We start from the raw sequence: 15,973 nt of genomic DNA, 5'->3' as shown, positions 1-15,973 counted from the left end.
AGAAGTTTGACGTTTAAATAACATTTGCACTGCGTGGGCTATCAAAATCGCTGCAGACTTTTCTTGGTCCAACTCTACCTTCTCTGAAAATAAAAAAGTAAATCTATAGCTAAGTATGTACACCCACTTGTATTCTTGGCACTTGTCTTTTGACAGTCATAAAAGAGAGTTCAGGACGATATATAATATGTATATTATTATGATTGTTTCAATGTCTAGATATAATGTCGATAACGAAATAACGAGCACAACACAATTAATTAAAAAATATGGATGGAATTACTTCTCGCATGTTACGAAATTATCTTTTACTTAATGCTGATTAACATACGTTTTATACTCGCAATTAACCCAGTTTACAAACATATCTGCATAATATTGTAAATGTTCTCAATAAGAGCGCTTAAACAAATACACGACGTATCGTTGGTAAACGTGAGAGGTAAACAGAATTTACAACATGTTATAGTTTTGATTCTCCGTCTTCCTTATCTTATTTTTCCTTCTATGATATTCTTTAGGAACATGTCGTGTCGTAGCAGATGTTCAATTAGAAGAAGAAGAGGAAGACCGAGATTTAAATTATTTCAACCAAATAAAAGAAAAGCTTCAGGTCGTGTCATACCAGAAGTTTAAGGCTGGTTTAAGGGGCCCACTGATTAACAGTCCGCCGGACGGTATCGGCCTGTCAGTTAGAACAAAATTTTGACAGTTCCGAACAACGGACAGGCCGTTACCGTCCGGCGGACTGTTAATCAGTGGGCCCCAGTGTCACGCAGGCCGTCCGTGCGGATTGCTCCGCACCGCCAAATTGTATGAGATAGCTGTCCGCGCGGACCCGCCACTTTTGACACTTGTTTGACACTGACATATCTATTCCATATCTTTTCAATATCTAGTATTTGACGTATCTCATTGTTCGAATACGGCTGTTAGAGTTAGAGTGACATTCCATTTCCAACTGCAGCTGCAATACTGTTCATTTTACTATGGAAATTGACAATGACAGCGGCGCGTTTCCATAGTAAAATGAACAGTATTGCAGCTGCCGTTGGAAATGGAATGTCACTCTAACTCTAACAGCCGTATTCGAACAATGAGATACGTCAAATACTAGATATTGAAAAGATATGGAATAGATATGTCAGTGTCAAACAAGTGTCAAAAGTGACGTTTTTGTTTGAAGAAATGTCAATTTTGACACTTGTTTGACACTGATGTATCTAATCCATATCGTTTCAATATCTAGTATTTGACGTCTCTCATTGTTCGAATACGGGTGTATAACGCTCCCTGAACTTAAGTAATACATATTGGTCCGGTGCGGAGCTATCCGCACGGACGGTCCGCGTGACACTAAAACCAGCCTAAGGAGTTGGCAGAGGACCGGACGAGTTGGAGATTGCTCCACCGACAAGAGCATAAATATATATATATGTATATTAATATATTATAAATATATATAATGTATATTATAAATATATGTATGTATATGTATATTTTGAATAATATAATTATAAAGAAGAAGAAGAATGTTATTTTTATGATACGACCTAGAGCGCAATTCAGATTTAATAACTTGCTACGGTTTAGAACTGGTTTTGATACGACCTTGACGATCGTCTTGTGATGTCAAACTCCATGAGACGATTCGTAGCTCGTAGCGTATCTCGCGCGCATCAATAAGCACGAGCGATCGTATCAGTATATTCATCCGTTGTATATGCATGATGCATGGCATTATGAATCTATTCCTAATAGTTTAGTTTAGAATATCCATTTCTGCAAACTACTCTCACAGATTTTATCGAATTCGATTTCGAACTGAACAGGTCTTTTAAAAATAGATTTACATAGCTATTTCTTCTAGTCTGGTGCTCCTTGATGCACTGTTTATTTTTTATTCATTTATTTATATATTCAAATAACGACTTAGGGGTCATCCATTAATTACATCACACGTTTAGGGGGAGGGAGGGGGCCAAGAAAATGTGACATATTGTGACATGGGGGAGGGGTTGTGACGTCACTTTAACTTCATCAGTAACCGAAAATTTATTTAAATTATTTTATTCGCTGTACATTTAAATAACAAGTTTTTAAAACGTTAATCGTTTTTATTCGTTTAATTTTCTGTCCTAAGCAGTTTGGGTTATAAAATTACTAGTATTTATATCGTCAAAAATATTTAGATAAAATATTAACAATACTTAGGTACTTACTTAATTCGATTTGGCGACTTCGTAGAAAAAATGTGACGTCACACTAGGGGGGAGGGATTTGCCAAATGTGACCAAGTGTGACAAGGAGGGGGGGAGGGGTCAAAAAACCTAGAAATTCGTGTGAGGTAATTTATGGATGACCCCTTACGTTTCTTTACATTATATTCTAACCAAAACTGCTGCTACGTTTAACGAAAGACACGTTAAGTTTTTATACAACTTAACCTATTTAAATGATCTTAATAAATAAATAAATGAAACGTCCTGTATTAAATAAGGTAACAGTCTTACGGCACAATTCGAACAATGCTTATAAGATGTCATTGTGATACGATACCGATGTCAGTGTCAGATGTGATGTTTTTTGTTGAAGAAATTTCACTTTTGACACTGAGCACTGACAGATCGGTATCGTATCGCTGTGACATCTTATAAGCGTTGTTCGAATCGGGCCGTTACCCGCATACGACACTCGGTTGCCCTACTAACCTAATTGTTGATAACCACACCATTGTAACTATTGCAATTTTGAACCCAATCGCTTTTACTAATAAAACTATTCAGTACGATTACCATCAGTTTGTCACTGACATAAACGCCGTCGAGAACGTAATTTACTTTCTATACATCCCGTTTGCACTAATATGCGAGTGCGAGCGAGATGTATACAAAGTAAATTACGTTCTCGACGGCGTTTATGTCAGTGACAAACTGATGGTAACCGTACTGAATGGCGTCATAAAAATCATAATGCTGCTACAACAGCTGACAAGGATCTGAGTATGAACTAGATCTAATATAGTACAAGTCTAAATCTTGATCCAACCAGTTGGATCCAGGGATGATTGCTAAGCTGCTAACTGTAGGCGTTTTTTCAATGGCATTCATTGTAATCGTGATGACTTTTCCTTACGGTCATGGGTTGAGAATTACTTGGCTTGGATTAACGACCTCCTAGCCTTGTTGGTAGTGACCCTGCCTGGGAAGTTGGAGGTCCCGGGTTCGAATCCTGGTAAGGCCGTTTTTTATGTTTATCATAAATATTTAGTTTCTGAATTGTGGACGTTTTCTATGTATTTAAATATTTGTTTATATATTATCTAATTATATATGATATTATCGGTCTAGCACCCACAACGCAAGCGTTATTGAGCTTACTGTGAAGCTAGGTCGATTTGTATAAGATAGTCCCATATAATTTATATATTTATTCTTTGTATGTATTCCAAAACTGTCTCATCACATGCGGTAAAGGAGAATACCAGTAAACGATTGGAATTTAGAATATTCTCTGCGATATCTAGGGAATCCCCAGCGTATGAGGATAACGTAGGTATTGAACTTTCCAAATACCTTTACGGGCGCCGATTCTGATTCAAAGATCAGGTACGATTTTGATCTTGTTTTGATACGACCTTGACCCTGACAACCAGATTTGTGTGCTAACACTGACTGGTGGTGCCGAAATGTAATCGAGGGATCTAGCTAAGACGCCCATTGCTGATAGAAAATTACAATCGAAACTATAATGTACTGACAGAAATAGTCGCATGACTTCGTAATCACTTTTTTTTCTAGTATGTTAGAGTGTGCCACTTCTGGGCAAAGGCCTTCCCTCTTTCCCACCATTTGGACCTGTCCAATGGACACTCCTTCGACTCTAAACATGATGTACCTACTCGTAGCACGTGTCATTTTTAGGTTTCCGTTCCAAAAAGGTACAAAAGGAACCCTTGTTAATTTTCGATTGGCATTTGTCGATGTACTTTTGTCGTGTTGGGTAGGCCTCCCGATAACACGACTCAAAGTCGTATCAAAACGATATCAAATTGTAAAAACAGGATCGGCCTCAAAGTTTAAGTTATTGGTGCGGGAATTCCGAACGATGTGCGATCTCATCTTTAATTATCATGAATCCCTTTTAAAGTATGTTTTAGTATCGTTTTCCTTATGTATTAAACATAGAGGTATGTATGATGACGACTAGCATCTCACCCAGACATCGTCTGATGATGATGATGTATTTATATTTGTGTTGTTATGTTTTGCTTAAACCCTATACAATTATATTTGTCCCTTGTTGTTTTTATTGTTATACTTGTAAATTGATTACTGTAATTTAAAATTAATTACTGTAATATGTAATTTTGAAAGACATCTGTTTTGGTTTTAGTTTATATTTGATATGATAAATAATGTAATGATTTGTTTCAGATTCTCCAAAATGTATCTACAAGGAAGTAGAAATACCTGCCTGGTGGTGGCGGCACTAATTTTATGTAAGTTAATTATTTATTTTATTACAAAATGCTCGAAACCGTAAGTGATTTCGTTGTGTACTAAGATAATACTTAAGTACTAGCAAAGAGAATAAATAGTATAGAGGGCTATTGCCATAGTAAATTTTGTTGTCACGGTACATTTACTGCCATCTATCGACACACGATTAAAACTTAAAATAAAATAAAAATTGTATAAATTAATCAAAATATGTATACGGATAATTGATTTTTAATTTTTATTGATCCATACTGACCCATGTTTTTTCACTGATATGTATTAAAATTGTTTATATATCAAACGGTGTCATCAACGCCATCTAGCCGAGAATAGGCCAAAGATATATGGCGCCATCTATTCGAGAATGACTTTTTCTTGATTTCCGAGGCACGTTTTTTTCTTAGATTTTATTTATCGTATACGGAGTTACATAATATCTTTGGTACTAGCTAGAAGATGCGCTTTTGCATGCAGGCTAATATCGTCCAGCGAACTGGTAATATGTGGGCCCCTTAAACACGCCCGCAAAGCGTCAGTGTGATAAGGTTCTTAAGAACTTCCTGGACTTAGATACGTACTTAATTTTACTGGGTTCGAATAATACTCGTCAGATTTTGAACCCGTATAATAAGAGGAGCGCTGGTGTCCTAGCGTGCGACTTTCATTCCGGAGGTCGCGGGTTCAAACCCCGAGTCGTACCAATGAGTTTTTCGGAATTTATGTACGAAATATCATTTGATATTGCAAACAGCCAGGGGAAGAATATGATGTTTTACCGGTATAATACAAAAAATTCGTGACACGCCTCACTCATGACTTGTTTTTGACTCTTTTGTCCATCCATTCCATTTTACTATTTACTACAGTTTGGGTGTGTTTTTTATACACGGTGTAACATGAGGAAACCGAATAATGTTAACCACGCATTTCTGAGGTCAAAAGAAGTAAAAAATGTAATATGAGTTTAGGTCAATTTCGCCAAAAAAAATTTTTTTTTTGTTTTGTTTTTTCAATTTTTTGAATGTATTTGTACATAAATAATAAATGTTATTGGTAAAATTGTCACTTAAAATTGATTTTTCCTTTTTTTTTTCGTACAACCTACTTTTTACAAAGTGTTACTTGTTACTTTTTGACATCTATCAATAAGGATATTAAATTTAGACTACGTCCCATAGCAGCAACATCACCATCAAAAAGGCCTTTTACACTATAGTTCGTTTTTTTTAGCATTAGAAAGAACTTGCAAGAAGGTAAGCGATCTTGGCATGTCTTTTAATTGAATAAAAAATAAGTTCAAAAACTAAAACCCGACTACTGCAAATCGCGCTCTAAAAAGTATGAAACAAGATAGAATTCTTATCTAAAATTATCAAGCAGGAAATATTATAAATGTTACCATTTTTTTTATATAAAAATACAACGTAATATAATTTACTGTTTTTTTTTTTATATTTACAGAGATTCAGAGGATCGCCGTGGTCGTATGCCACGATTATAAACTTAAAAGTAATGTGGCATACGACCACGGCTATCCTCTGAATCTCTGTAAATATATAAAAAAATCAGTAAATTATATTACGTTGTATTTTTATATAAAAAAAATGGTAACATTTATAATATTTCCTGCTTGATAATTTTAGATAAGAATTCTATCTTGTTTCATACTTTTTAGAGCGCGATTTGCAGTAGTCGGGTTTTAGTTTTTGAACTTATTTTTTATTTAATTAAATTTGGGGTCATGATTTCGTTACAAACTTTTTGAAGTCACTTTATATTACTTTTGCGCGGGCGTCCTCAGTACAGAAATGTACGCAGAGCGCCGCCTATATCGGGCTACGCCCGACTCCTTTAGTGCCTATGAGGGCGCCGATGGCGGCCGTCTTTGGAACGCGTACGTCGGGTTACGCTCGACACTTTAGTATAAGGGCGCCGCAGGCGCCCGGTTTTGGAACGCGTACGTCGGGCTACGTTCAACTCTTTTAGTATGAGGGCGCCGAAGGCGCCCGGCTTTGGAACGCGTACGTCGGGCTACGCCCGACGCTTTTAGTATGAGGGCGCCTTCGGCGCCCGGCTTTGGAACGCGTATGTCGGGCTACGCCCGACTCTTTTAGTATGAGGGCGCCGAAGGCGCCCGGCTTTGGAACGCGTACGTCGGGCTACGCCCGACACTTTTAGTATGAGGGCACCGAAGGCGCCCGGCTTTGCAACGCGTACGTCGGGCTACGCCCGACGCTTTTAGTATGAGGGCGCCTTCGGCGCCCGGCTTTGGAACTCGTATGTCGGGCTACGCCCGACTCTTTTAGTATGAGGGCGCCGAAGGCGCCCGGCTTTGGCACGCGTACGTCGGGCTACGCCCGACACTTTTAGTATGAGGGCGCCGAAGGCGCCCGGCTTTGCAACGTGTACGTCGGGCTACGCCCGACACTTTTAGTATGAGGGCGCCTTCGGCGCCCGGCTTTGGAACGCGTATGTCGGGCTACGCCCGACTCTTTTAGTATGAGGGCGCCGAAGGCGCCCGGCTTTCGAACGCGTACGTCGGGCTCCGTCCGAGTCTTTTAGTATGAGGGCGCCGAAGGCGCCCGGCTTTCGAAAGCGTACGTCGGGCTCCGTCCGACTCTTTTAGTATGAGGGCGCCGAAGGCGCCCGGCTTTCGAACGCGTACGTCGGGCTACGCCCGACACTTTTAGTATGAGGGCGCCGAAGGCGCCCGGCTTTGCAACGCGTACGTCGGGTTACGTTCAACTCTTTTAGTATGAGGGCGCCGAAGGCGCCCGGCTTTGGAACGCGTACGTCGGGCTACGCCCGACGCTTTTAGTATGAGGGCGCCTTTGGCGCCCAGCTTTGGAACGCGTATGTCGGACTACGCCCGACTCCTTTAGTATGAGGGCGCCGAAGGCGCCCGGCTTTGGAACGCGTACGTCGGGCTACGCCCAACACTTTTAGTATGGGGGCGCCGAAGGCGCCCGGCTTTCGAACGCGTACGTCGGGCTCCGTCCGACTCTTTTAGTATGAGGGCGCCCGGCTTTCGAACGCGTACGTCGGGCTCCGTCCGACTCTTTTAGTATGAGGGCGCCGAAGGCGCCCGGCTTTCGAACGCGTACGTCGGGCTACGCCCGACACTTTTACTATGAGGACGCCGAAGGCGCCCGGCTTTGCAACGCGTACGTCGGGCTACGCCCGACACTTTTAGTATGAGGGCGCCTTCGGCGCCCGGCTCTGGAACGCGTATGTCGGGCTACGCCCGACTCTTTTAGTATGAGGGCGCCGAAGGCGCCCGGCTTTCGAACGCGTCCGTCGGGCTACGCCCGACACTTTTAGTATGAGGGCGCCGAAGGCGCCCGGCTTTGCAACGCGTACGTCGGGCTACGCCCGACACTTTTAGTATGAGGGCGCCTTCGGCGCCCGGCTTTGGAACGCGTATGTCGGGCTACGCCCGACTCTTTTAGTATGAGGGCGCCGAAGGCGCCCGGCTTTCGAACGCGTACGTCGGGCTCCGTCCGACTCTTTTAGTATGAGGGCGCCGAAGGCGCCCGGCTTTCGAACGCGTACGTCGGGCTACGCCCGACACTTTTAGTATGAGGGCGCCGAAGGCGCCCGGCTTTGCAATGCGTACGTCGGGCTACGCCCGACACTTTTAGTACGAGGGCGCCGAAGGCCCGGCTTCGGAACACGTACGTATCTTGTAAAATATTGACTGTTTCATACATTTTGGCTGATCAGGACTTCTATACCTGTTCACGTTATAAAATGTTGCAGGACATTAAAAAAACACCATGTATAGCGGCCAAACAAATTTCTTTTGCAAAAATCTTCTTGTATCGCCCTAGTCGAGTAACACGCGAATAAAATCCAGAGCGCTTGTAGATTCATAGTTCGAATCACCTAACCGATAAATTAATGTTTTATCTGGCGCATGCAAGCAAAGCCGGGTGCAAAAGCTAACAATATTTATATATTTGAAATGTGCTAATTGAGCTCTTTCCAATGATGTATAACACATCATCATTACTTAATTTTAGTTTTTTGGTTCGTGACTTTATGACCTCTAGAGGGCGCAATGTTCATTTTTTTGTGATGCCATATAGCCTATAACCAGCGGACGATTAAGACGATTCGAATGACATATCGTTTGTTAAATTATAATAAGTACTTTAGAAGTTATGAGGGAACAGATGAACATACATACATACCCACATACATACCGGTCAAAATCATAACCCTCCTTTTGCGTTGCCGTAGTCGGGTAAAAACGCTTTTTAAAAATCAATAACTATTACTCATGAAAGTAGGAGAATATAAATGATCGTATTAAATTTATAATTGTGACGTATTTGGCGTAACTTATTTTTAAAATGTGTTTTTCAATTAAAAGACACATCAAGATTGTTTACCTAATTTCTAATGCTAAAAAAAAACGAAGTATATGTAACAATAAAAACTTGTTTTTTTCTTAATTAATAATATCTCTGAAACTAGGCGAATTTCAAAAAAGTTTATAGGACTTTTTTGTCTCTAAATATGATCAGGAATACGCTGCAAAAATTATTCGGTTTACTCATGTTACACCGTGTATTATTAATTATTATTTCATTTTATTGTCATGCACCATAAGTCTATCCATTAACTCCATTCATTGAGTTTGCTGTATAATCCTCCCACCACTGCCGTTGCGTGCTGGCCTTTTTTATTGGCCTACTTGTAGCTATAGTTGTCTGAGTTGTCGACTCAGTCGTAGTACTCGCACGAGTTGTAGTCGCCGACGTAGAAATGCAAGGCCCGTTGTACAGTATATACTAGTCATGGAACGGGGTGGAGGGATGTTTGCACTTGTACTCGCAGATGCTGTGGTACGTGGTGTAGTCGTTGGCGCAATATTCGAACACCGGTTTGCAGCCGCACGGTCCGAATGGGCTCGCTACCACTAGCCCTAACACAAACACTGAAATGCAAGCAAAAATTATAAAGATTTTTAAACCTACGTTAAATATGATGCAACAAGTGTCTGATTGATAAGCCGTGTTTAGATTTTAACACTCCGTTAGTTGTTGTCGTACGAGTATATAGGTAAACAGATTTTCATAAATAAGTTAGGTATGTATAGATTACTCTTTAGTTCTATGGTAGGTATCAGCTTTTGCCGACTTAAAAATAGAAGATATTTGATGCGAAGAGATCTGTAACAGTTCACAGTTTTCAACATTTTTCTTACCCGGTTTTTTATGAAACGGTTATGTAACATCCGAGAATACTTTACCCGAAACATAATTTCTTAGTTGAAGTTTAATATCACCAACTTTGCAATTAATTTGTTGGTATTTAATCAGATTAAGCTATTTCCATATTTTTTGTTCAATATGACAAATAAAAGTGACGCAGCGAGGAAACGCTACCCTTTAGTACCGTTTGGTAACCAAAATTTCGTAACCAGCTACAGAATGGGAATCAAGATTCCCAGTTTGTAGCCGGTTACGTATTGGGCCAGCGTGTGACCGTTTGGTAACTAAATTTGGTAACTAGCTACAAAATGGGAATCTAAAATTCCCTGTATGTAGCCAGTTACGAATTGGGCCAGAGTGGTACCATCTGGTAACTAAATTTTGTAACCGGCTACAAAATGGGAATCCAAAATTACCTGTTTGTAGCCGGTTACGTATTGGGACGGAGTTACTGATCGGAGTTTATTCTACCAAATCGAGGCTAGAACGGTGTAGGTACATACGAAAGCACTTCAGACTTATTGTCATTGCATACGTTTATTTAAAGTTTTACTGATAATTTCTCGCTGACTGTACATTTTATCAAAACTTGTAAATGCCAATTGTCAGCACTTAAAAAGTTAGAGATGGTTTCCCAAGACCATTTTCTAATGACAACAAGCTGCCTTCACTACCCCATCTCAACTTTCCACCTTGTATACAACTTAATGAGCCACTTCAAAAGTTCCATTTTGTAACCAGTTACAACGCGGGACATTTTTTCCCGTTTGGAAGCTGGTTAACCAACCGTGGCTACGAATCGGTAATTCAAAAGTCCCATTTTGTAACCAGTTACTACAACCCGGGATTTATTTTTCCCATTCCGAAGCCAGTTACCAAACGTGGTTACAAATCGGTAATAGAAAAGTCCCAATTTGAAGCCAGTTACGAATTGGCATTTCTTTCCCGTTTCGAAGCTGTTTACCAATTTTTAGTTACCAAACGGTACTAAAGGAACGCTACAACTCTAATAACCGTTAGCTCTAATTTAGTTTTAATAAATAATAAATCATTTCGAATCACAAATAATCCCATGTTATTTTATCATTCATGTAGTCTTGTGTGGTACCTATAATAAGCTGTAAATAGTAATAAGTTTACGTTTTGCATTATTCTTAAATTTTTAATTGATAATTCAGAAATATCCTATTTAAAATGTTTAAAGCGCTGCAAAATATTGATAACGATTTCGATAAATGAATTGTTATTTACTATTACTAAGCGCCAATATTATATTCATGTCTACCTCGAGTGCTGCCACAGTAGAAATTGATTAAAAAATACTATTAGCGTTTTATAATGGCAATTAATGACTAATTTGTACGTACACTCGAGCACATTAGCACTTTAGCACATATAAAAGCAATTAAAATAAGTAAGAAGGAAAGTTTGTTGCACATTCAAAACACGCTGTGGACTTTGAAGGATTGTATAATGTATTCCAAAAAAGCACGTGATAGATCAGCGTACCCAGAGTCAGAGATAAAATATAACTAAAATACGTTACAGTTACGCATATTTAGAAAATATTTAACGTAATAATATATTTCAGAAACTTTAATCCGATCAATAATCCGATGACAAGTTTTTCGTAAACGGTAACTCTTTCGGAAACTGGAAAAAATATGATCATTACCGTCGTCCTCGTCAATGTATAATTTTCAGCCTTTCCTGTTTTTGCCTCGGTGACTTTTAATATCACGACGCAAACAAGCACCTGGCACCAGCTATCAGAAAAGTGGGCGGTGGGCATGCTTCCAGCTTTCTGATGCGGACGCCGCTTCTTAATAACGAGAATGATTTATCATATGTCTGTTCGGAAAGAGAACAGTCCTGGAATGTATTGGACCCAATACATTCCACGACTCCTTTCCGCACAGACTCCGTGTAAAATGCGGCTCGATACGATAGATCTGATTCCGCCCATATGCGTGTTCCTGTTGAAGCTACTCAAGGAACACGCATAAGGATAAGGATATGTAGATATACAGTACTTATAATAAGTTGTCAGTTACCTTTATTGGCAAAAAATTAAAAAGAATATAAATGAACGTTTACTTAAATATTATTTTTTAATAACATGCATTATATAATTATGATAAGTCTATCCATTAATCGGGTTCGTAGATTCCTCCAGCGATTGAAATGCAGATGTCGTGGACAGCTTGGTACTCGTGGGCCCGGTTGTGATGTGTGTCGACTCAGTCGTAGTTTTCGCACGAGTTGCAGTTTCCGACGTAGAAATGCAAGGCCCGTTGTACAGAATATACCAGTCATAGAACGGGGTGGAGGGATGTTTGCACTTGTACTCGCAGATGCTATGGTACGTAGTGTAGTCGTTGGCGCAATATTCGAACACCGGTTTGCAGCCGCACGGTCCGAGTGGGCTCGCTACCACTAGCCCTAACACAAACACTGAAATGCAAGCAAAAACTATAAAGATTCTTAAACCTACGTTAAATATGATGCAACAAGTGTCTGATTGATAAGCCGTGTTTAGATTTTAAGACTCTGTTTACAGTTGTTGTCGTACGAGTAAACACATTTTCATAAATAAGTTAGGTATGTATAGATTCTATGATATCAGCTTTTGCCGACTTTCGAATAGACGAAGATTTGATGCGAAAAGATCTGTAATCAGTTCACAGTTTTCAACATTTTTCTTACCCGGTTTTTTATGAAACGGTTATGTAACATCCGAGAATACTTTACCCGAAACATAATTTCTTAGTTGAAGTTTAATATCACCAACTTTGCAATTAATTTGTTGGTATTTAATCAGATTAAGCTATTTCCATATTTTTTGTTCAATATGACAAATAAAAGTGACGCAGCGAGGAAACGCTACCCTTTAGTAACTACCGTTTGGTAACCAAAATTTCGTAACCAGCTACAGAATGGGAATCAAGATTCCCAGTTTGTAGCCGGTTACGTATTGGGGCAGCGTGTGACCGTTTGGTAACTAAATTTGGTAACTAGCTACAAAATGGGAATCTAAAATTCCCTATATGTAGCCAGTTACGAATTGGGCCAGAGTGGTACCATCTGGTAACTAAATTTTGTAACCGGCTACAAAATGGGAATCCAAAATTACCTGTTTGTAGCCGGTTACGTATTGGGACGGAGTTACTGATCGGCAGTGGCGGATTTGCAGTCTTTGCCGCCCTAGGCCCCAGGCCTCCCCTTTCTCAGCATCACCCATCATATTGACTACATTTAGGTCAGGCAACGAAAAAGTATAGAGGGAAATGCTTGGGACACATTTTTAACTTAGTAACTTTATTTGGACTCTTTAGGAGGTGAACATATCAAAAGTCCCCTTGAGCGGGGGTAGGGGAGTTTGGTTTGAAGGTCACATTTTTCGGTTTTCCGCTTATTAGGTATATCTCAGAAACTATACGTCCTTGTGATATGATCATGGGAACATAGGTTTTGCGAAAAAAATAAGCAAATACTTACCTATTCATTTTAAGTGACAGTTTTACCAATAGCATTGACTTTTAATGTACCTACAAAAACATTGAAAAAAGAAACAAGAAAAAAATTTTTTTTGCTATACCTATAAACACTCATAAATTTTTTTCCCTTCTTTTGGCCTCCAGCGAATTCCAGAGAAGTTTAAAGGACAAATTAGTAGGTCTTTAGACCCAGTACTTTCAGAGATAAGAGGGGAGGGAAATGGTCATTTTTTGCCTATTTTCTTGAATAACTGCTAAACTATTTATCCTAAAATTATAAAAAAAATATATATATTTGAGATTCTTACAATGAGCTCCTTGATTTGATATGTAACACGATATAGTTTGAAAAACTTTAATTTTTGATTTTCTCATTTACCCCCCAAAAATGGCCTCCATATTTAAAATTCATTTATTAACGTTACACGTCCATCTTTGGGTCACAAACATACATATGTGTGCCAAATTTCAACTTAATTGGTCCAGTAGTTTCGGAGAAAATAGGCTGTGACAGACGGACAGCCAGACGCACGAGTGATCCTATAATGGTTCTGTTTTTTTCCTTTTGAGGTACGGAACCCTAAAAACGGGGCCCTCAAGATATCAAAAAACTTGTATCTTGTAGCAAATTTTACCCGCTTTCATTTTGTATAATGAGCATGTCGTTAGAACGCATAGTTTTCGAGATATGTATAAGCGAAAAACCGAAAAATGTGACCTTCAAACTCCTTTCTTCCCCCGGATCAAGGACTACGGCCGGGGACTTTTGATATGTTCACCTCCTAGATAGTCCAAATAAAGTTAGGTACGAAGTCAAATTAAAATTGTGTTTCATGCATTTCCCTCTATAGGTACCTTTTTTTGAGAATTCGTTGCCTGGCCTAATTTTGAGTTATTTTTTGTTACCATCAGCGAATTTTTTTGTCACAATTTGCCGCCCCTAATATTTTGCCGCCCTAGGCCCGGGCCTACTGTGCCTTATGGGAAATCCGCCACTGCTGATCGGAGTTTATTCTACCAAATCGAGGCTAGAACGGTGTAGGTATACGAAAGCACTTCAGACTTATTGTCATTGCATACGTTTATTTTAAGTTTTACTGATAATTTCTCGCTGACTGTACATTTTATCAAAATTTGTAAATGCCAATTGTCAGCGCTTAAAAAGTTAGAGATGGTTTCCCAAGACCATTTTCTAATGACAGCAAGCTGCCTTCACTACCCCATCTCAACTTTCCACCTTGTATACAACTTAATGAGCCACTTCAAAAGTTCCATTTTGTAACCAGTTACAACGCGGGATATTTTTTCCCGTTTGGAAGCTGGTTAACCAACCGTGGCTACGAATCGGTAATTCAAAAGTCCCATTTTGTAACCAGTTACAACCCGGGATTTATTTTTCCCGTTTCGAAGCCAGTTACCAAACGTGGTTACAAATCGGTAATAACTAGAAAAGTTACGAATTGGCATTTCTTTCCCGTTTCGAAGCTGGTTACCAATTTTCAGTTACCAAACGGTACTAAAGGAACGCTACAACTCTAATAACCGTTAGCTCTAATTTAGTTTTAATAAATAATAAATCATTTCGAATCACAAATAATCCCATGTTATTTTATCATTCATGTAGTCTTGTGTGGTACCTATAAGCTGTAAATAGTAATAAGTTTACGTTTTGCATTATTCTTAAATTTTTAATTGATAATTCAGAAATATCCTATTTAAAATGTTTAAAGCGCTGCAAAATATTGATAACGATTTCGATAAATGAATTGTTATTATTCTTTATTTATTATCGTCTTAGGTTAGGTATTTTTATAATATGAATATAAAAATAAAATATAAAAACACTTACAAAACAATAAAAATACATATAAACACATTATAAAAAACCTAACCTAGGGTGCCGCCAGCAGCGGGGCCAGGCCCAAGCTACCGGTGGTCAGGGCTGCAGAGAGAGGAACCGACGTACTATCCGCGCCGTGTCCAAGATCACCGCCTTCTGCATTTGTCCCTTGATCCAACCACCTAGCGAGAGTCTCTCGAGATGTTGGTCGAGACTCTTCGCTATTAAACCACTGAAACGACTATCGGGACAATGATCGTCGAATCAACATCCCACATGGCGGTTATCTCGTGAGCCAAGTCTAGGTACTTACTGGACTTGTCCTTCTCGGCCTTCACGAGATTCTCATCATGGGGGATGGTGATGTCAACGAGCACGGCCCGACGTTGCGATCGATCTATTATCACAATATCAGGCTGTCAACCGAATTGTTATTTACTATCACTAAGCGCCAATATTATATTCATGTCTACCTCGAGTGCTGCCACAGTAGAAATTAATTAAATACTATTAGCGTTTTATAATGGCAATTCATGACTAATTTGTACGTACACTCGAGCACATTAGCACTTTAGCACATATAAAAGCAATTAAAATAAGTAAGAACGAAAGTTTGTTGCACGTTCAAAACACGCTGTGGACTTTGAAGGATTGTATAATGTATTCCAAAAAAGCACGTGATAGATCAGCGTACCCAGAGTCAGAGATAAAATATAACTAAAATACGTTACAGTTACGCATATTTAGAAAATATTTAACGTAATAATATATTTCAGAAACTTTAATCCGATCAATAATCCGATGACAAGTTTTTCGTAAACGGTAACTCTTTCGGAAACTGGAAAAAATATGATCATTACCGTCGTCCTCGTCAATGTAAAATTTTCAGCCTTTCCTGTTTTTGCCTCGGTGACT

The 15,973-nt window shown here is 39.3% G+C and overlaps 1 protein-coding gene across 2 annotated transcripts in view; it reads left to right on the top strand.

Moving 5' to 3' along the window:
* Positions 1 to 15,973, top strand: part of LOC134679036 (uncharacterized) — a 189,152-nt gene that overhangs the window by 77,378 nt on the left and 95,801 nt on the right. For both annotated transcript variants that reach the window (XM_063537844.1, XM_063537852.1), the window contains exon 2: positions 4,437 to 4,501. In XM_063537844.1, coding sequence (XP_063393914.1) covers positions 4,447 to 4,501 — 55 coding nt within the window. In that variant the 5' untranslated portion in view covers positions 4,437 to 4,446. The remainder of the gene's footprint in view (positions 1 to 4,436; positions 4,502 to 15,973) is intronic.

Source organism: Cydia fagiglandana, chromosome 2 (assembly GCF_963556715.1).
Source record: "Cydia fagiglandana chromosome 2, ilCydFagi1.1, whole genome shotgun sequence".
NCBI classification, from domain to species: Eukaryota; Metazoa; Arthropoda; class Insecta; order Lepidoptera; family Tortricidae; genus Cydia; species Cydia fagiglandana.
The sequence above is the reverse complement of the archived record's forward strand: the minus strand, read 5'-3'. Positions and strand labels throughout refer to the sequence as shown.